Here is a 22,456-nt window from a genome sequence, read left to right on the forward strand (position 1 = left end):
ACCCCCTTTTTCCCCAACCCACTCCGTAAACCCAATATTTACTCTCACTCTAACACTAATCCGCTCTGCAAAATTAGCACTAAACTTACCTTTACCCCAACATTTATTCCCCCTGTAACTTCAAATATGTACTTCCTGTAAACCGTAACACAAACTCTCCCTGTAACCCCAAACACAAATCCTTCCTGTAACACTAATTCCCTATGTAACCACAATGCAAATCCTTCATGTAACACTAATCCTCCCTGCAACACCATAATTGTAAATGTAACCCCAACACTAATCCTCCTTGTAACCCAACACAAATACTTCCTGTAACACTACGAACACCAATCCTTCCTGTTACCCCGACACCAATCCTTCCTGTTACCCCGACACCAATCCTTCCTGTTACCCCGACACCAGTCCTTCCTGTAACCCCCGACACCAATCCTTCCTGTTACCCCGACACCAATCCTTCCTGTAACCCCGACACCAATCCTTCCTGTAACCCCGACACCAATCCTTCCTGTAACCCCGACACCAATCCTTCCTGTAACCCCGACACCAATCCTTCCTGTAACCCCGACACCAATCCTTCCTGTAACCCCCGACACCAATCCTTCCTGTAACCCCGACACCAATCCTTCCTGTAACCCCGACACCAATCCTTCTTGTAACCCCGACACCAATCCTTCTTGTAACCCCGACACCAATCCTTCTTGTAACCCCGACACCAATCCTTCTTGTAACCCCGACACCAATCCTTCTTGTAACCCAGACACCAATCCTTCTTGTTACCCCGACACCAATCCTTCTTGTAACCCCGACACCAATCCTTCTTGTAACCCCGACACCAATCCTTCCTGTTACCCCGACACCAATCCTTCCTGTTGCCCCGACACCAATCCTTCCTGTTGCCCCGACACCAATCCTTCCTGTTGCCCCGACACCAATCCTTCCTGTTACCCCCGACACCAATCCTTCCTGTTACCCCGACACCAATCCTTCCTGTTACCCCGACACCAATCCTTCCTGTTACCCCGACACCAATCCTTCCTGTTACCCCCGACACCAGTCCTTCCTGTAACCCCCGACACCAGTCCTTCCTGTAACCCCCACACCAATCCTTCCTGTAACCCCGACACCAATCCTTCCTGTTACCCCCGACACCAATCCTTCCTGTAACCCCGACACCAATCCTTCCTGTAACCCCGACACCAATCCTTCTTGTAACCCCGACACCAATCCTTCTTGTAACCCCGACACCAATCCTTCTTGTAACCCCGACACCAATCCTTCTTGTAACCCCGACACCAATCCTTCTTGTAACCCCGACACCAATCCTTCTTGTAACCCCGACACCAATCCTTCTTGTAACCCCGACACCAATCCTTCTTGTAACCCCGACACCAATCCTTCTTGTAACCCCGACACCAATCCTTCTTGTAACCCCGACACCAATCCTTCTTGTAACCCCGACACCAATCCTTCTTGTAACCCCGACACCAATCCTTCTTGTAACCCCGACACCAATCCTTCTTGTAACCCCGACACCAATCCTTCTTGTAACCCCGACACCAATCCTTCTTGTAACCCCGACACCAATCCTTCTTGTAACCCCGACACCAATCCTTCTTGTAACCCCGACACCAATCCTTCTTGTAACCCCGACACCAATCCTTCTTGTAACCCCGACACCAATCCTTCTTGTAACCCCGACACCAATCCTTCTTGTAACCCCGACACCAATCCTTCTTGTAACCCCGACACCAATCCTTCTTGTAACCCCGACACCAATCCTTCTTGTAACCCCGACACCAATCCTTCTTGTAACCCCGACACCAATCCTTCTTGTAACCCCGACACCAATCCTTCTTGTAACCCCGACACCAATCCTTCCTGTAACCCCGACACCAATCCTTCTTGTAACCCCGACACCAATCCTTCTTGTAACCCCGACACCAATCCTTCTTGTAACCCCGACACCAATCCTTCTTGTAACCCCGACACCAATCCTTCTTGTAACCCCGACACCAATCCTTCTTGTAACCCCGACACCAATCCTTCTTGTAACCCCGACACCAATCCTTCTTGTAACCCCGACACCAATCCTTCTTGTAACCCCGACACCAATCCTTCTTGTAACCCCGACACCAATCCTTCTTGTAACCCCGACACCAATCCTTCTTGTAACCCCGACACCAATCCTTCTTGTAACCCCGACACCAATCCTTCTTGTAACCCCGACACCAATCCTTCCTGTAACCCCTTACACCAAAGACCACTGTTCCTGTACCAAATGATACAAGAGCCAGGATCTAGCATTTTTTGCTGGTTGTGTATATCCTCGGAAGAGTTTGCGTTAAAGATTAAAGTTTGTGTTACCTATACCCAATTGGAATGCCACCACCTCTCCTGACTCACGATTATTCATCTCTTGTGTATACTCAGAAAGTGACACTCCTGCTGACCATGTCAAGGACAGCCAGACTAGAGTGAATCATAGTTCACTATTAGTGCCTGTCTAGAAGTGTTGCTGGCATTTTGCATGAAACACACATCAGAAAGGGACACCAATGTGTTTTCTCTTTCTAGTACCAGGCTCGCTTTCTTTTAACCATCTGCTGGTTATTTGAGAAGAGGAATGACCTGGGGGAGCTGTCACTAGGCATGTCACAATTGCCTGGAGTATGTGCTTTAATTGGTGTAATTTACATAGTGTTCTGCTGCCTGCTGCAGCATCTGCGTTAACCCTTTCCTTGTGTTCAGTAATTTAATTACTAATGTCTTCATAAAGTTTGTCATATTGGCCATTCATTGTCACTAAATGGTAAACTTGTTTTACTATAAGTTTTCAGCACTTTCCTACCAACATTCACAGTTGTCATTGTATATTGTCCAGTATGTTGCTATCTTTACCATTACTGGAGTTTTGTGTTCTTTGGTATATAAATGGACTGCCTGGACAACGCTGCTAAGCATATAGAGGGTATGGGTGAAAACTTACACACTATTTGGAGGAACTTGCGATACAAACCATACATTTTATGGATTTTTGTTGCAATAGAGTATATACACTCACTGGACACTTTATTAGGTACACCAGTTCAATTGCTTGGTAAAACAAATTGCTAATCAGATGGCAGCAACTCAATACATTTAGGCATCTAGACGTGGTGAAGACGACTTCCTGATGTTCAAGCTGAGCATCAGAATGGGGAAGAGAAAGAGAGGATTTAAGTGACTTTGACCATGACATAGTTGTTGGTGCCAGACGGGCTGGTCTGAGCATTTCAAAAACTGCTGATCTACTGGGATTTTCACACGCAATGGCCTGAAAAAGAGAAAAAATCAGTGAGAGGGAATTAAGGCCACTGGTGGAGACTTGAAGTATAAATGAAACGTAGGGTTTGAGATGACAAGACATTTTAAAGTAATGTTAAAAATCAAGTAGCTAAACTAGAAGAAACCTATGAATGTATTCCTAGGAACCTAAAACGTCCCCTTAGGTTTCCTGTGCAAAAGATCTATAGATAGGTGCAGCAACAAGGCACTATATATGAAACAATTATGATAGGTTCGCATTTGTGTGTTGCGATAATACATTCAAAATCACATAATTTCTTTTGGGTTTTAATGTAGCTTGATTTAAAAGGGTCATGCTGCTTTTTTTGTGTTTATGGCAGCCCATTGAAATGAATGGGCTGCCCTAAACACAACACATGAAATGCCCAAAAATATGTGCACCATCACACCCGCGAGAATGTGAATGGAACCTTAAAGGGGTTGTAAAGCTTTGTGTTTTTGCACCTGAGCTGGGTGCATATATCTGCAGTATTTTGTTATCTCTTTTCAATGAGCCAAGTCTTATAGCTCTCTTCTGAACGGTTCCTCTGTTATCAGCCTGAGAACTCCTGACATATTTTTTTACTTTTTAGACAAAAGCAGCCTGAATCTTTTGTCAAAGGAGGTTGCTAAAATAGAGTAGCAGAGAGTAGCTCCTATTACAAAACAGCTCTGAGAGTCTCTGCCTATGATGAGAGGGGGTGTGTGCCTTTCCTCCAATCAGCAATGTTAGCTATCTTGGCTGTAAGCCCAGACACTCTGTGTTAACCAGGAAGAAAAAATCTAACACGATCTCAACTTTCTAAACTGTATATAAATGTGAACACAGCAGATATACATATAAAACCTATGTAGGGAGATTTGGTTAATATCTGTGTATCATCTGAGGCTGTTCACTTCACTGCTCTGTGTATCATCTGAGGCTGTTCACTTCACTGGGCATATGGAGGCTTTACATCCACTTTAATGCATCTTATGCATTAAGGTGAAAAACACCTTGCACTCCCCGGCCCCCCCCCCGAGCCCCCATTTTACCTACCCAAGCCCGAAACTCCATGGGCGCAATCCCGCGTCGTTCTCTAAATGGCTGATCGGCTCCTTATTGGATAGATTGATAGCAGCGCAGCCATTGGCTCCCGCTGCTGTCAATCAAATCCAGTGACGCCGGGGGCGAGGCCGAGTCATACACTTGGTGGCTATGCACGCCGAGTGTATAACACGGGAGCGCGCCCGCAAGGTAACCCCCTCAGTAGAGAGCTTCCCAGAGGGGGGTTAGCTCTTGCGTGGAGGAGCCGAGACCGCTGCAGTGGGACCCCAGAAGAGGACGTTTGGGGCCACTCTGTGCAAACGAACTGCACAGTGGAGGTAAGTATGACTTGTTTGTTGTTAAAAAAGAAAATAAAAAAATTAACCTTTAGTACCCCTTTTATGTTCCATCTCCAACTACACGCTATCAATATAGACAATCCGTAGACAGAGTACAAGTCACCCGAAGACATATACAGCATTTTGTTGTAGTCTTTTGATATACACACAAAATGATCAGCCTATTGTAAGTAATCAGTATATAATATTTATATATATATATATATGTGTGTAACTGTATATTTGCAAGTATGCATGTGCACAAAATCAGCCATATTTGGTCATAAGATACGTAAAGTGCTGTCAATGGGCTCAGCCTGAATGAATACAATGAAGTCTCTATTTCCACTAAAGATGGAATCTGCAATTGCTGTAATAAATAATGTGTTCTAAAAATACAGAACAAAGATGAAGAATGACTTGCAGGTAAATAAGTACAGTTATTACAGAATGTATGATCCCCGAGCAAGCAATACATTTCCAACAAAATATAAAAGTTTATACTAAACCGTATGTATGTAAATGTTGGCAATGAACACAGCTCTGAATATGTGCCATTAGCTATATACAATGTATGTTGTACTTATGAGTGCAGCTCTGGAGAGAAGTGGTTGCTGTAGGAATGTTGATGCACCCTGTCCACAAGTGGTTCTGAAGAATTACCAATTAGTGCCCACATTTTTCTGCAATGGGCTTGGCAGACAGGAAGGCATCTGTATATGTACATGTTATTTATCTCTTCTCTAAGCCATGTTTAAAGTATTACTTTGTAATGTCACTTTCATTTGTAAAACATCTACAAGCATTACCAGTGTTATTCTAAAACTACCTACAAATATTTAAGACCTGGAAAACTATTCATGGATGATCCAATCTTTCCAAAACTGGCCACACATACTTTAATTGTACAATTGGTGTTCACTTTCCTATAGATTTACCAAACACCTTGTAGCACAAGGGTCTTCCTTACCAATCACTTAATTTTATATAAATTTGCTGTGGGCTTTCAATGCTGGGCCCTGAAACATTCTGGGGTTTATTGCTGGAGGTTATCATTGCTGGGCTTGAAACATTCTGGGGTTTATTGCTGGAGGGTTATCATTGCTGGCCCTGAAACATTCTGGGGTTTATTGCTGGAGGTAATCATTGCTGGCCCTGAAACATTATGGGGTTTATTGCTGGAGGTTATCATTGCTGGCCCTGAAACATTATGGGGTTTATTGCTGGAGGTTATCATTGCTGGCCTTGAAACATTATGGGGTTTATTGCTGGAGGTTATCATTGCTGGCCCTGAAACATTCTGGGGTTTATTGCTGGAGGTAATCATTGCTGGCCCTGAAACATTATGGGGTTTATTGCTGGAGGGTTATCATTGCTGGCCCTGAAACATTCTGGGGTTTATTGCTGGAGGTTATCATTGCTGGCCCTGAAACATTCTGGGGTTTATTGCTGGAGGTTATGATTGCTGGCCCTGAAACATTCTGGGGTTTATTGCTGGAGGTTATGTTGGCAGCTGTAAGATATTTTTTTTTTTACAGTCGCTGACACCAGTTATAAACTGATTTTTGCACTTGCTTACTAATAATGTAAAACAGTGGTTCTCAAGCACCCCCAACAGGCCATGTTTGCAGGTTTTGCTTCATCTTGCTTTAAATCACAGTCAATGGTTTAGTATTTAGGAGAAATGTTTTACCTACGAGAAATTACCAAAACATGGCCTGTTGTGGGGGGGTACTTGAGGTTTAGAATCACTGTAAGAGACATGATGTAAGAGAAACTCCCGAAGACTGCATCTTTCATTTTCAGTCTAAACATCCCCCTCCCCCAAAAAAAAAAAATTACCAGGAACTGCCCTTCTGCACCACACTGAGCATAGCCTAAGACCCGGTTCACACAGAGGCGGCAAAAGTTTGGGGGCAACTCGGCATGGCGATCTCAAGACGATTTCAGAGGCGACTTGCAAAACTACTTCTGTATAGAAGTCAATGCAAGTCCCCCCGAGTCGCCCCCAAAGTCGTACAAGAACCTTTTTCTAAGTCGGAGCCACTTGTGTCGCTCCTATTAGAACGGTTCCATTGAACAGAACGGGACGCGGCTTGTCAGGCGGCTGAGTCGCCCCTGTGTGAACCGGCTCTAACACGATAAGAGATGGAATCTTGTTTGCTTTTATGTTTTTATCTTATCTGCCAATATCATCAGAGTGTACACACTGTTATCAAAGTATGTGCATCCGGCCTTAGCCATGTTTTTCTAAATTTCCTCTGATGATAAACGTCTAATTGTAATAATGTGTAGTGTGTGTGCTTTAACAATTGCATTTGGCCATCCTATCCAGCTCATTAAGCTGTATTTCCTTCATTGTACTGACAATTGCCTGGATAATTAGTAACATCCAGAAGTCATCAGTTTCCTTGTCGGGTCTGCTGTGTATGTAGGGTGGAAGAGTTTCCATGGACCATCATACTGCTAGATAGAATGTTAGGGCTATAGCAATCTGCTACAATAAACATTAAAAAACAAGGCAGACTGGACATACTGCCCCAAGATTCTAGTAGAAGATATTGCTTTTCTCTGATGTCACCATTCCACCCAGACGTATGGCTCTGCTATGACTCAGCCACTGTCTTCTATATAGGAGCTCTTCCATCACTTGCCAATGAAATAAGTTATTACAATTATTTTTTCATGGGTAAGCAATAAGTTATTACAATTATTTTTTCATGGGTAAACAATAAGTTATTACAATTTTTTCATGGGTAAGCAATAAGTTATTACAATTATTTTTTCATGGGTAAGCAATAAGTTATTACAATTTTTTTTCATGGGTAAGCAATAAGTTATTACAATTTTTTTTCATGGGTAAGCAATAAGTTATTACAATAATTTTTTCATGGGTAAGCAATAAGTTATTACAATAGTTTTTTCATGGGTAAGCAATAAGTTATTACAATTTTTTTTCATGGGTAAGCAATACGTTATTACAATTATTTTTCATGGGTAAGCAATAAGTTATTACAATTTTTTATCATGGGTAAGCAATAAGTTATTACATTTTTTTTTCATGGGTAAGCAATAAGTTATTACAATAATTTTTTTCATGGGTAAGCAATAAGTTATTACAATAATTTTTTCATGGGTAAGCAATAAGTTATTACAATTTTTTATCATGGGTAAGCAATAAGTTATTACAATAATTTTTTCATGGGTAAGCAATAAGTTATTACAATTTGTTTTCATGGGTAAGCAATAAGTTATTACAATAATTTTTTCATGGGTAAGCAATAAGTTATTACAATTATTTTTTCATGGGTAAACAATAAGTTATTACAATTTTTTCATGGGTAAGCAATAAGTTATTACAATTATTTTTTCATGGGTAAGCAATAAGTTATTACAATTTTTTTTCATGGGTAAGCAATAAGTTATTACAATTTTTTTTCATGGGTAAGCAATAAGTTATTACAATAATTTTTTCATGGGTAAGCAATAAGTTATTACAATAGTTTTTTCATGGGTAAGCAATAAGTTATTACAATTTTTTTTCATGGGTAAGCAATACGTTATTACAATTATTTTTCATGGGTAAGCAATAAGTTATTACAATTTTTTATCATGGGTAAGCAATAAGTTATTACATTTTTTTTTCATGGGTAAGCAATAAGTTATTATAATAATTTTTTCATGGGTAAGCAATAAGTTATTACAATTTTTTATCATGGGTAGGGAATAAGTTATTACAATAATTTTTTCATGGGTAAGCAATAAGTTATTACAATTTGTTTTCATGGGTAAGCAATAAGTTATTACAATAATTTTTTCATGGGTAAGCAATAAGTTATTACAATTATTTTTTCATGGGTAAGCAATAAGTTATTACAATTTGTTTTCATGGGTAAGCAATAAGTTATTACGATTTTTTTTTTCATATGTAAGAAATAAGTTATTTCTTGCAGAATAAACCTATGCTAAACAATACATACAGCTGTTAAATAGCTGGAAATCTTGTTCCTGTAATTAAAGCGCTTGTTACCCCAACATTTCATATTCCCGATATGTGCCTGCTGTACCATGTACTGGTATGAGAAAGTATCCTGTTCTCTTTGTATTGCCTCCTTTGTATGAAATCCCTGGTGATTCTGCCAGTCCCTTTGCTTTCCTATTAAAAACTGACCACACTAAGCAGGAGAGCACATTATGGTCCGTTCTCTAGCTATGATGGGAACTCTGTATGCTCTCCAAAGATCAGACTTGTCCTGACACGCCCTCACTGCACAGCCATTCACTGGGAAGCTGTGTGCCGCTGCTTCTCCTCCCCCCAGTTTTTAGGCTGCTTTCACACTGGGGTGGGCAGGTGTCGGTGGTAAAATGCTGCTAGTCATTCTTGCTGATGGTTAGTCTTTTATATTTGGAACTATGGAACTTCCCCTTTATAGTGCCGTCGTACGCGTTGTACGTCACCGCGCTTTGATAGAGCATATTTTTTTCACGATCGTGTGTAGGCAAGGCCGTTTTAATGATCAGGTTGAAAAAAACGTTGTTTTTTTCAAGACCCAAAAAACATAATTTTTGCAACCCGAAAAACGGTCGTGTTTACGCGGCATCAACCAAGGCTGTAGGAGCCATTGGCTTCTGTCAATCAACGCCAGTGATAAGAAGGTGGGGCTGAGTCTCGCTGTCTGTGTCTATAGATACAGATAGTGAGGCTCAGGAGCGAGCCCACACAAGTGCCCCAATAAAAAAGCAGGCTTTCTATGAGGGCACTGGCCAGAGGGAGAAGAGGAGGTTCAGGATCGCTTATTGCACAGAGAAGGCAAGTATAAACCTGTTTAGTAAAAAGAAAAAAATAAGCATTTATAATCGCTTTAATGTTGGAGACTTCTTGAGAAGCTCACGCACTGTAAACATCAGCTTTGCCATGTATTGTAGCTCCAGCTCAAACCCTGGAATAGTTGTGTGTATTCCAGGTGTAGCACAGCATGCATCATGTACATGTCCTGATCTATTAGAGCTGTGAATTGCCTGTACATAGAAGAATGGTCATTTTCTTCTGATCTTGAATGTCTCCATTGTGTGATCCATTCTTGGAGGGGGGTAAAGGAGGGTCTGCTGGTGCTGCATTAAAGTTCCCTAGCCGCTGACTCGTGACCCTGTTCAGCTGAATTGCACTTACTTGAGCTTGTTAGTTGTGCATGCAGGACATTTTCAGTGCAATATCGTCGTGTACACATGGCTTTGATGTTGTTCTGGATGGAGGACTCTTGGCTATTTGCTCTCACTGGACGTACCCTGGAGACTAAAGATGAAATGCGAGAGGATAATTTGATTCCGCTCTGTTCTTCCACATAATTACATCAGACAGGGTCTCTAAATGATGTTTGATACTGAAGGAAATACTTTGAAAAACTTCAAGCAAATGGTTTGGATTTGGTGTAGCAATGAAGACTTTGTTACCACTTTTCAGAAGCTGGGTTGCATCATATCTATATTTTTTAACTGTGTTTCATACAAGAACATGGGTGCCTCCAGGAGAGGAGTTAAAACCGTAATTAAAATCAAAAATGCGGTTTTTCTAATCATTACATGTGATGGCTGCATTAGTTTTCTTTTTTTTTTTTTGACTTTTATCCTTACTTTTTTTCTCATTTTCTTCTGTGATAAGGCAAGGAACACACACTGATGAAGGAGCACAGGGTGGCACATTTGGACAGCAGCATTGCCAGTCGGGGGGGGGGGGGGGGGGGTAGGGGAATGTTAGATGTACTAGCAAATTGTAGCCAAACTCCAGCTAATACTTTAAAATGAGTTTTAGCAAACAGTTTAATTTGGTTTGAGATAAAGGTTTTACACAAAAGCTGATCATTGTAAGCACCCCTGCCAGATTAAAATAAAGAATAGAGCACCTAAAAAAAAAAAACAGCCACTGCATCTAAGAACTGGTAACCTGCAATATAATAAAAAGAAACTTGGGATTTTATACTGCTTTAACCAGTTCCTGTAGTCAAATGACAGCCAGGCGGGACTGCTCTAGATGCAGGTGGACGTCATATGGCGTCCTCCCCAGAGCGTGCCTCACGTGAGCCCCACGAGCCGTGCTCTGGCTCCATCTGTCGGTGGACACAGCGGATGATAGATCAGTGTACCGGCTCGCTGCAAGTACCATGTGATTGCTGTGACAAATCACAGCAGATCGCATGACAATTGTACCAATTGTACACAATGGATGGCTTCCAATCATGCCATTCACTGTGTACTATTGTTTTAATCGCTGTGATTGGTTGCAGTGATCACATGTTAGACAGGGCCAATCAAAGCCCATCTGTACCATGTGTATGTATGTACGTACGTGTGTGTGTGTGTGTGTATGTGTGTGATATATATATATATATATATATATATATATATATATATATATATATATAATTAGTGCTGTCAGTTAAACGCGCTATTAACGGCGTTAACGCAAACCCATGTTAACGCCGTCAATTTTTTTATCGCACGATTAACGAGGCGGCGTTCGGGGGTTATACCGGGATGATGCCTGCAGCCGCAGGCAACATCCCGGTACCGTTGTTTAGAGCGGGCGATCGGCTATCCAAACATAACAACCGATGCGGCTAAATGTATGTATAACATACATTTGTATAACATGCGTGTCAGCCACCATCTTTAAAAATGTATTATTATACAGGTTTTATATAGCGCCAACAGTTTGCGCAGCGCTTATAAATCCAGGTACATTACTTCTTGTTTGCCAAGGCCAAATGGCCATCAGGGACCACCCCACATGCACACAAAGGATCCCACATACAGCCCAGAATCAGGTAGAAAAAGATTGTCCCGTCTTGCATGACGGCGGTGTAAAGACCATAGTGACATGACTCAAACATTGCCTTCCATGAAAGTTTAGATATCATTATGACAATATACTATGCTGCTGTGTACTTTGCTATGTAAATCTCCCATATAAAAGTTAGAACTCTGATGCCTACTGACTGATTTTTACATGCAGCATGAGATTTAGACACGGAAACTGCATCGTGTTTGCTGTGGGTTTTCTTTTCTTTCTTTTTTTCTATTTTTTGTCCCTTTGGGCAAAATAAGTCAAACAGGAAATGTCTGAGTGTCTTTCCCAGGGGTTATAAATAGAAGAGTGAATTTGTGGTAGACCCTATTGAAATGGAAAACTTGAACTTTGAGATTCTGGCTTGTTTATCTCGAGCCTAATTGGATAGAAATAGATTTGCTCTTCTGTCCTTGGGAAAGGCTTGCTGTCTTTCTGACAGGTGTAAAAATAGATCTGTGGGTAGTACAGGCCCGTTTGGTCTACCTTTATTAAAGGTTGGTGGTTTGTGAGCCATCATTGCCTGCCTGTGTTCAGATATACAGGCCAATAATAGAAATGCTGTGCTAGAACACCTGCTGCCTGAATTGGCTTTCCTCAAGTCTCAGGCCGCTGTGAAAGGACAGGAAGATGTTCTGCTGCAAGGCATTGTAAACTGCTGATTACTTATCACCTGCACTGCACAGCTGTTCTGCATATGATCACTGCTCCGAGATTGTTTGTGTCTTGTGTTCCAGGATGACATCCTGCCAGTGGTAATTACATTGAGCTGGTGTGCCGTTTAATGTCCGTCTTGACATGTTTTCTGCTTTTCTTTGCAGCTGGATCCCCAAGCAGTGCAAAGCAAGAACTGGCATGTGGACGTCATAGAGATGAATGGGGTGAGTGACCCAAGGCACACAATCTGTAGGTGTACAATATCGTTACTGCAAAGGCTGGTCAACAATAAGCAGAAACTCCCACCAAGAGGCTACAAATTAAGATTGTTCTACAATAGTTGTCTGTACATGGGCGTCCGCAGAACTTTTTTAAGGTCACCCATGTCATATAAAAAAATGTACATTCTCAAGGCTATAATTGGGCATGGTACGCCTGTCCTGAGTAATTTCCAATACAAAGTGACAGTGGATTATCTCTTATATAACACATATATCTTTCCAGTAATTCAGCTTCACTTTGTATTGGAAGTTACTTTCCAGCAATATATAAATCAAAATGCTCCTCCTAACTGTTTTTACCTGTGGTTCTTCTTCTGTTGCTAGCAACTGTATATGCCACTCACTTCAGGTCAGGATTTACTGTGATGTGATGATGAGTAGGCACTGGCAGTGTATCACTAGGTGGCTTGGCCACTGAGTGGGCGGCAGCGGCCGGATCTACACAACACGTACACAGGCAGGCAACCAATCACTGAAGAGGAGCGGCAGAACAGCCGAGCAGAGGGCCGAGCCATCTCGTTCAATGATCGGGCGGGGGGTGAGGGAGGGCATACTTGCCAACTGTCCCGTTTTTAAAGGGACAGTCCCGTTATTTGGGACCTAGTCCCAGCTAATTTAGCCTGCCAGGACTTGTCCCGGCTATTGGGGAAGGCAGGTGCGGCTTCTGGGTCTCAGCAGGGACCTGAGCCTGCGCTGTGTGTGTTTCTGTCCCCTCCCCTCCTTCCAGTCTCGTGCTGTGCGGGGTTCTTGTTATCTCTGACTCAGCCTCCCCCTCCAATCAGCAGCGCGGTGTGCTGTGAGACCTGGGAGGCGGAGCTCACTGTAGCTCCTGTCGGCTGGCCAGAGGAAGGGAGGAGGTGAGTGAGCTGAACTTTTCTGGGAGAAGTTTCCTAGGGTGGATAGTAGTAGTTACACACTTTCAAGGAGATTTTTTCTTAGGAGAAGGTTTAAAGGAGATAGTGAGGGGGAGGGGGCTGAGGTCTGCAGCCCAAACACATTTTGGCAGATCACTTCTAAGCATGAACACTCTGTGCAAACATCATCCAATCCAATTGCTCAGACTAGATAATGTGGAGTCATTTATAGCCATTCATGTAACCTGTGTGTGTATGTGGTGAGTTCACACTTCTCATTGCACAGACTCAGAACCTGTATACATGTACAATCAGAGGTGTGAACTCACCACATACACACACAGGTTACATGAATGGCTATAAATGACCCCACATTATCTAGTCTGAGCAATTGGATTGGATACAGAGTGCTATAAACTGGATTACATAGATCTGTACTTACTATCTGTCTGTTTGTACTTACATCTAGTACTGTTGTATTCATTGTTTTAAATGTTTTTAGTGGATGAGTTTTTTTTTTTATTATATACATCGCTGTCTGACCACTTCTCAGTCCCCCTCTCCTGTACATACTGCCCCCAGCTTGCATCACCCCCAGATCACATCATACAGACATCACTCCAAGCGAAATACCCCCCCCCCCCCCCAGCTGAGGGTCATCATTCCATGGTCACTTTCCTTCCCTTATCTTCCCTTATCTTCCCTTCCCTTATCTTCCCAACATCACTTCCTGATTACCCCATAGACACCACAAGAAATCCCTCCCCATACTGCCACCGCCATACCCTCCAAACTCCTCTCCCGTACTAACTGTGCCCATCATACCCTCTGCACTCCTCCTCCTCTCCTGTACATACTGCCCCAGCATACCCTCTGCACTCCTCCTCTCCTGTACGTACTGCCCCAGCATACCCTCTGCACTCCTCCTCTCCCGTACTAACTGTGCCCATCATACCCTCTGCACTCCTCCTCTCCCGTACTAACTGTGCCCATCATACCCTCTGCACTCCTGCTCTCCTGTACATACTGCCCCAGCATACCCTCTGCACTCCTCCTCCTCCTCTTCTGTACATACTGCCCCAGCATACCCTCTGCACTCCTCCTCCTCTCCTGTACTAACTGTGCCCATCATACCCTCTGCACTCCTCCTCTCCTGTACATACTGCCCCAGCATACCCTCTGCACTCCTCCTCCTCTCCTGTACATACTGCCCCAGCATACCCTCTGCACTCCTCCTCCTCCTCTCCTGTACATACTGCCCCAGCATACCCTCTGCACTCCTCCTCCTCCTCTCCTGTACATACTGCCCCAGCATACCCTCTGCACTCCTCCTCCTCTCCTGTACACACTGCCCCCATCATACCCTCTGCACTCCTCCTCTCCTGTACATACTGCCCCAGCATACCCTCTGCACTCCTCCTCCTACTCTCCTGTACATACTGCCCCAGCATACCCTCTGCACTCCTCCTCCTCCTCTCCTGTACATACTGCCCCAGCATACCCTCTGCACTCCTCTCCTGTACATACTGCCCCAGCATACCCTCTGCACTCCTCCTCCTCTCCTGTACACACTGCCCCCATCATACCCTCTGCACTCCTCCTCTCCTGTACATACTGCCCCAGCATACCCTCTGCACTCCTCCTCCTCCTCTCCTGTACATACTGCCCCAGCATACCCTCTGCACTCCTCCTCCTCCTCTCCTGTACATACTGCCCCAGCATACCCTCTGCACTCCTCTCCTGTACATACTGCCCCAGCATACCCTCTGCACTCCTCCTCCTCTCCTGTACACACTGCCCCCATCATACCCTCTGCACTCCTCCTCTCCTGTACATACTGCCCCAGCATACCCTCTGCACTCCTCCTCTCCTGTACATACTGCCCCAGCATACCCTCTGCACTCCTCCTCCTCTCCTGTACACACTGCCCCCATCATACCCTCTGCACTCCTCCTCTCCTGTACATACTGCCCCAGCATACCCTCTGCACTCCTCCTCCTCCTCTCCTGTACATACTGCCCCAGCATACCCTCTGCACTCCTCCTCCTCTCCTGTACATACTGCCCCAGCATACCCTCTGCACTCCTCCTCCTCCTCTCCTGTACATACTGCCCCAGCATACCCTCTGCACTCCTCCTCCTCCTCTCCTGTACATACTGCCCCAGCATACCCTCTGCACTCCTCCTCCTCTCCTGTACACACTGCCCCCATCATACCCTCTGCACTCCTCCTCTCCTGTACATACTGCCCCAGCATACCCTCTGCACTCCTCCTCCTACTCTCCTGTACATACTGCCCCAGCATACCCTCTGCACTCCTCCTCCTCCTCTCCTGTACATACTGCCCCAGCATACCCTCTGCACTCCTCTCCTGTACATACTGCCCCAGCATACCCTCTGCACTCCTCCTCCTCTCCTGTACACACTGCCCCCATCATACCCTCTGCACTCCTCCTCTCCTGTACATACTGCCCCAGCATACCCTCTGCACTCCTCCTCCTCCTCTCCTGTACATACTGCCCCAGCATACCCTCTGCACTCCTCCTCCTCTCCTGTACATACTGCCCCAGCATACCCTCTGCACTCCTCTCCTGTACATACTGCCCCAGCATACCCTCTGCACTCCTCCTCCTCTCCTGTACACACTGCCCCCATCATACCCTCTGCACTCCTCCTCTCCTGTACATACTGCCCCAGCATACCCTCTGCACTCCTCCTCTCCTGTACATACTGCCCCAGCATACCCTCTGCACTCCTCCTCCTCTCCTGTACACACTGCCCCCATCATACCCTCTGCACTCCTCCTCTCCTGTACATACTGCCCCAGCATACCCTCTGCACTCCTCCTCCTCCTCTCCTGTACATACTGCCCCAGCATACCCTCTGCACTCCTCCTCCTCCTCTCCTGTACATACTGCACCAGCATACCCTCTGCACTCCTCCTCCTCCTCCTCTCCTGTACATACTGCCCCAGCATACCCTCTGCACTCCTCCTCCTCCTCTCCTGTACATACTGCCCCAGCATACCCTCTGCACTCCTCTCCTGTACATACTGCCCCAGCATACCCTCTGCACTCCTCCTCCTCTCCTGTACACACTGCCCCCATCATACCCTCTGCACTCCTCTCCTGTACATACTGCCCCAGCATACCCTCTGCACTCCTCCTCCTCCTCTCCTGTACATACTGCCCCAGCATACCCTCTGCACTCCTCCTCCTCTCCTGTACACACTGCCCCCATCATACCCTCTGCACTCCTCCTCCTCTCCTGTACACACTGCCCCCATCATACCCTCTGCACTCCTCCTCCTCTCCTGTACACACTGCCCCCATCATACCCTCTGCACTCCTCCTCCTCTCCTGTACACACTGCCCCCATCATACCCTCTGCACTCCTCCTCCTCTCCTGTACACACTGCCCCCATCATACCCTCTGCACTCCTCCTCCGCTCCTGTACACACTGCCCCCATCATACCCTCTGCACTCCTCCTCTCCTGTACATACTGCCCCAGCATACCCTCTGCACTCCTCCTCCTCCTCTCCTGTACATACTGCCCCAGCATACCCTCTGCACTCCTCCTCCTCCTCTCCTGTACATACTGCCCCAGCATACCCTCTGCACTCCTCCTCCTCTCCTGTACACACTGCCCCCATCATACCCTCTGCACTCCTCCTCCTCTCCTGTACACACTGCCCCCATCATACCCTCTGCACTCCTCCTCCTCTCCTGTACACACTGCCCCCATCATACCCTCTGCACTCCTCCTCCTCTCCTGTACACACTGCCCCCATCATACCCTCTGCACTCCTCCTCCGCTCCTGTACACACTGCCCCCATCATACCCTCTGCACTCCTCCTCTCCTGTACATACTGCCCCAGCATACCCTCTGCACTCCTCCTCCTCCTCTCCTGTACATACTGCCCCAGCATACCCTCTGCACTCCTCCGCCTCCTCTCCTGTACATACTGCCCCAGCATACCCTCTGCACTCCTCCTCCTCTCCTGTACATACTGCCCCAGCATACCCTCTGCACTCCTCCTCCTCTCCTGTACACACTGCCCCCATCATACCCTCTGCACTCCTCCTCCTCTCCTGTACACACTGCCCCCATCATACCCTCTGCACTCCTCCTCCTCTCCTGTACACACTGCCCCCATCATACCCTCTGCACTCCTCCTCCTCTCCTGTACACACTGCCCCCATCATACCCTCTGCACTCCTCCTCCTCTCCTGTACACACTGCCCCCATCATACCCTCTGCACTCCTCCTCCTCTCCTGTACACACTGCCCCCATCATACCCTCTGCACTCCTCCTCTCCTGTACATACTGCCCCAGCATACCCTCTGCACTCCTCCTCCTCCTCTCCTGTACATACTGCCCCAGCATACCCTCTGCACTCCTCCTCCTCCTCTCCTGTACATACTGCCCCAGCATACCCTCTGCACTCCTCCTCCTCCTCTCCTGTACATACTGCCCCATCATACCCTCTGCACTCCTCCTCTCCTGTACACACTGCCCCATCATACCCTCTGCACTCCTCCTCTCCTGTACACACTGCCCCATCATACCCTCTGCACTCATCCTCTCCTGTACACACTGCCCCATCATACCCTCTGCACTCCTCCTCTCCTGTACACACTGCCCCCATCATACCCTCTGCACTCCTCCTCCTCTCCTGTACACACTGCCCCCATCATACCCTCTGCACTCCTCCTCCTCTCCTGTACATACTGCCCCCATCATACCCTCTGCACTCCTCCTCCTCTCCTGTACATACTGCGGAGTGGGTGGAGCTTCGGGGAAGTGAGTGTGGTAATTAATTAATAGCTGTGCTGCAAAGTGTCCCTGGAATTTTTTTTCAAATGTTGGCAACTATGAGGGAGGGACGTCGGATGTGTCAGGAGAGAGAGCAGCTGGAAGACTCATGGTGGCCACGGCGGACACTGCAGCTGGCAACTGCAACTGCCCCCCTCCTTGCCCCTACCTGCGGACGCCCATGTGTCTGTATCTCAGTTAGGAAGGTTTCCCTTCACTGGGACAGGAAGTGAGCAGAATCCTGTTCAGAGGGCAATAAAAGCTCCTTTTTGGTGCAGAGAGGAGGAGTTAGAACCTGTAATACCTTTTTAGAAAACATTGACACCATAACACTGTGCATTGCCACCTCATCCCTTTAAACTCGAACACATATTAATTACACAGGTTCTGTGGCTGATTAAGGTGGTAATTAAACTCACTTGGTGCCTTATCTGCATTAAATTGGCCTCAGAACCTGTGTATTCATATGTGTTCGAGTTTAAAGGGACAAGGTGGCAACTCTAATTGCAACACACAGGTTGTCATGCACTGGCATGTGTTTAACAGTCCATTCAAAGGGAATGGGTGGAAACGCACTACAAATGGGGCAGGTGGGATTTTTTTTGCAGCACAGTACAGGACACATGGGGTGTGATTTGCTGAAGCTGCAGAGTGCAAAATCTGGTGCAGCTGTGCATAGTAGCCAGTCGGCTTCTAACTTCATCTTGTTCATTAAAATTTGACGGGGAAAAAAAACTGCAAGCTGATTGGCTTTTATGCAAAGCTGTACCAGTCTTCGTACATCAAACCCATGCTTGTTGTACCATGCTACAGTGTGCTGCAGCATACATGAATGTTTAGGGTACATTGAAGTACTCTTCATAATGAATGGCTCCTTGTTGTTATCTTATTTATGAATACCCATCACATCTTGTGTGATCACCCCAACAGGGACTTGACAGTGAGCTTCCGTGCATTACACACACAAAGTATGGCACACACTGGGCTTTATTTTCATTTTATTTTTTAAAGTGTCTAAATCTCACTGCAGAGGAGCCCTAAATGGTCTGTCCGTCCAAAATATATATATATATTTTTTTTGGTATAAGCTGGAGACCTAACAATCTCTGTCTCTTGAGGACTCTGAGCTTTGTTTTTCACTTTCTGGGTGTGCCCAGCTGAAGGGACTTGCCCTCTGTAATTTGTTATATTATGGAGAATGTAACAGGGGTAGCTAGAACACACATAGGTGAGGGGGTACACCCAAATTTCCCAGGTGGAGAAGACCAGATTCTTGCACTACTTCAAGAGAAAGATCTCCCTGAGTTATCGAAGACATAGAATTAACGGATTTACCACTTAAGTACCTGTGTTTGGATTGGTTTAGGTGGCAGAAAGGTTTCACGAGGGCCATTAAATAATTGTGTTGGCACAGAGAGGATATACTGTAGGTTATCACCAGTTCTTGACATTTTAATACATTACTCATTAATAAACATACACACCTTCTATGTCACATTTTCAGCTGACCTGTATTTCTTGCAGATTAAAGTAGAGTTTTCTATGAAGTTCAGCAGCCGGGATATGAGCTTGAAAAGGACGCCCTCTAAGAAGCAGACAGGCGTTTTTGGAGTTAAAATCAGCGTAGTGACAAAGTAAGTTGATCTCCTCATTCTCTCCAATAAGATGTGTTGAGGACTTATTATTCCCCATATGTCAGTTCATTTTTACTTTCACCAATTAGCACCAAAGCCACTGTCATAAAAGCAGAGCTTGTCTCTTGTAGAGCCAGTGAATATTGCTTATTACAGCTGAACTAATGAGCACATCTCTGTCTTTACCAGGCGTGAGCGATCCAAGGTGCCATATATAGTACGTCAATGTATAGAGGAGGTCGAAAAGCGTGGCATTGAGGAGGTCGGGATATACAGGATATCTGGAGTAGCCACTGACATTCAGGCCTTGAAAGCTGCTTTTGATGCTAGTAAGTTTCAATTAGAATTACATTTGTAATTGTTAAAGAAAATGTTAAGCTTGGCTTCTTTTCCTTATGTATATTGATTTTTTTCTGATTTGCTTTCTAGACAATAAAGACATCCTGATGATGCTTAGTGACATGGACATTAATGCCATAGCTGGGACATTAAAATTGTATTTCCGTGAGCTCCCTGAACCACTCCTTACAGACAGACTGTACTTGGCTTTCATGGAAGGAATTGGTAAGTTCCATTCTTGTTTTACCCATTTGAGAAAGAAAACGGAAAATTGTATCATACTTACCAGTAATTTTCCTTTCCTGGTGCCTATCCATGGCAGCATACTAGTGATAGAGCTCCGCCTCGACTCCTCCCTCAGGACTAGTGAATAGAATAAATTAAAGGCATAGCCCCTCCCCCAACATTCTCCGTACTATAGAATACCGAGGGTGGGAGCGTATGCTGCCATGGATAGGCACCAGGAAAGGAAAATTACTGGTAAGTATGATACAATTTTCCGTTTTCCTGGTGCCTCCATGGCAGCATACTAGTGATAAATAACTAGCTTGACGCGGGTGGGATAATGCTTAACAATAAGAGTTTTTAATCAGAAGAGGACATAGCAGCCTGAACCGCCCTTCTTCCGAACTCCACCGTTGTGAGAGCTCCTGGGTCAATGTGGTAGTGCCTGAGAAACGTGTTACGAGACGACCAGGTGGCTGCCCTGCACACCGTCTCCAGCGATACGTTAGCCCTTGTTGCCCAGGAAGTAGCGACTGCTCTAGTGGAATGAGCATTCACTGAGATGGAGGTTCCATATTCTTCGCCCTGTAGGACCTCTGTATTAGCTTCACGACCCATGATGCTAGAGTCCTGATGGAGGCTTCCTTGCCCCTGTGTTTACCAAAAGGTACGACGAACAGTCTCTCTGAGGTTCTGAAGGAGCCGGTGGCCTCTAGATAGGCCTTGAGTGTTTTGGACACATCCAGTTCGTGGCAGGTTTCTGTATTAGTATCTGCAAATATTGGTAGAGCCCAAGGTTCCAACAGGTGGCTTGTAGAGGCGACCTTCGGCATGAACCCTCTGAGTGGGCGAAGTTCTACCCTGTCAGGGAAGAAAGAGATGTGGTCTTCCCCGATTCCTAAGGAGTGTAGTTCTGAGATCCTCCTACCGGAGGTGATGGCTAGCAGAAACGTTGTTTTCAGCGTTAGGTTCCAAAGGGTTATTTGTTCTACTGGAGCAAAAGGTTGGATTGACAGAGCCTCGAGGACCAGAGACAGATCCCATTTAGGGAAGGATCGTCTAGCAGGCGGACGGATCTTTAGGACGCCTTTAAAGAAGATAACTAGCAAAGGATCTTCTGCCCACCTTTTACTGGTTGCGGCTGAAATTGCTGCTACCTGAACCTTGAGGGAGCTTAGACTAAGGCCTAGGTCAAGTCCTGTCTGAAGGAAACCTAATACATGGTTTGTAGAGGGGACGATAGGATCAAAGCCGTTATCGACTGCGTAGGACACGAACTTATCCCAGATCTTTGAATATATATTATTCGTTGTGGGTTTCCTGGCCTTTAAGAGGGTTGAGATGACCCCTGACGAGCAGCCTAGGGACTCGAACCTTCGCCTCTCAACTTCCAGACTCGAAGGTCCAACCTCTGAGGGTTTGGGTGAAGCAGTTTGCCCTGCAGCAGAAGTTGAGGGAATGCTGGGATCTTGATTGGTGGATTCACACTGAGACGCATGGCAAGTGGAAACCAAGGTCTCTTCGGCCAGTACGGGAGTATCGTCAGTACCTGCACTGATTCCCTGAGTAACCTCAGGAGAAATTTGAGTATCAGTGACCGCGGAGGGAAGGAATATGCCGTGGAGAAACTCCATGGGCATGTCAGAGCATCCACTGCTTCGGCTTGCGGATGTGGAAACCTGGAGACAAACCTGTCCAGCTTGGTGTTCTCCGAAGAGGCGAACAGGTCCACCTGTGGGGGATCCCAAGAGTTGGCAATCTGCCGGAACACCCGTGGGTGGAGCGCCCACTCGTTGTTGTCGCAGAATCTTCTGGACAATGCGTCTGCTTCCGTATTCAGCTTGCCTGGGAGGTATACTGCTCGAAGGTCCAGGAGGTTCTTCTCTGCCCAAAGCATGATCGGCTCTACTTCCTTGAGGAGCGATCTGCTGCGTGTGCCCCCCTGTTTCTGCAGATACGCAACCGCTGCCCTGTTGTCCAGGCGAAGCAGAATCCTCTGACCCTTGACTTGGGATGTCAGGGAAGTTAGTGCCATAAAGGCTGCCCTCAATTCTAGGATGTTGGACACTACACCTTGGGTGGAGAATGACCATTTCCCCTGTACCTTGGATTCCC

The 22,456-nt window shown here is 45.7% G+C and overlaps 1 protein-coding gene across 6 annotated transcripts in view; it reads left to right on the forward strand.

Moving 5' to 3' along the window:
* The window catches only part of ABR (ABR activator of RhoGEF and GTPase), a 612,111-nt gene that overhangs the window by 579,725 nt on the left and 9,930 nt on the right, over positions 1-22,456 (forward strand). For all 6 annotated transcript variants that reach the window (XM_040338587.1, XM_040338588.1, XM_040338589.1 and 3 more), the window contains 4 exons: positions 12,355-12,414; positions 19,668-19,777; positions 19,967-20,106; positions 20,207-20,341. In XM_040338587.1, coding sequence (XP_040194521.1) covers positions 12,355-12,414; positions 19,668-19,777; positions 19,967-20,106; positions 20,207-20,341 — 445 coding nt within the window. The remainder of the gene's footprint in view (positions 1-12,354; positions 12,415-19,667; positions 19,778-19,966; positions 20,107-20,206; positions 20,342-22,456) is intronic.

This window comes from Rana temporaria, chromosome 2 (genome assembly GCF_905171775.1).
Source record: "Rana temporaria chromosome 2, aRanTem1.1, whole genome shotgun sequence".
Lineage (NCBI taxonomy): Eukaryota > Metazoa > Chordata > Amphibia > Anura > Ranidae > Rana > Rana temporaria.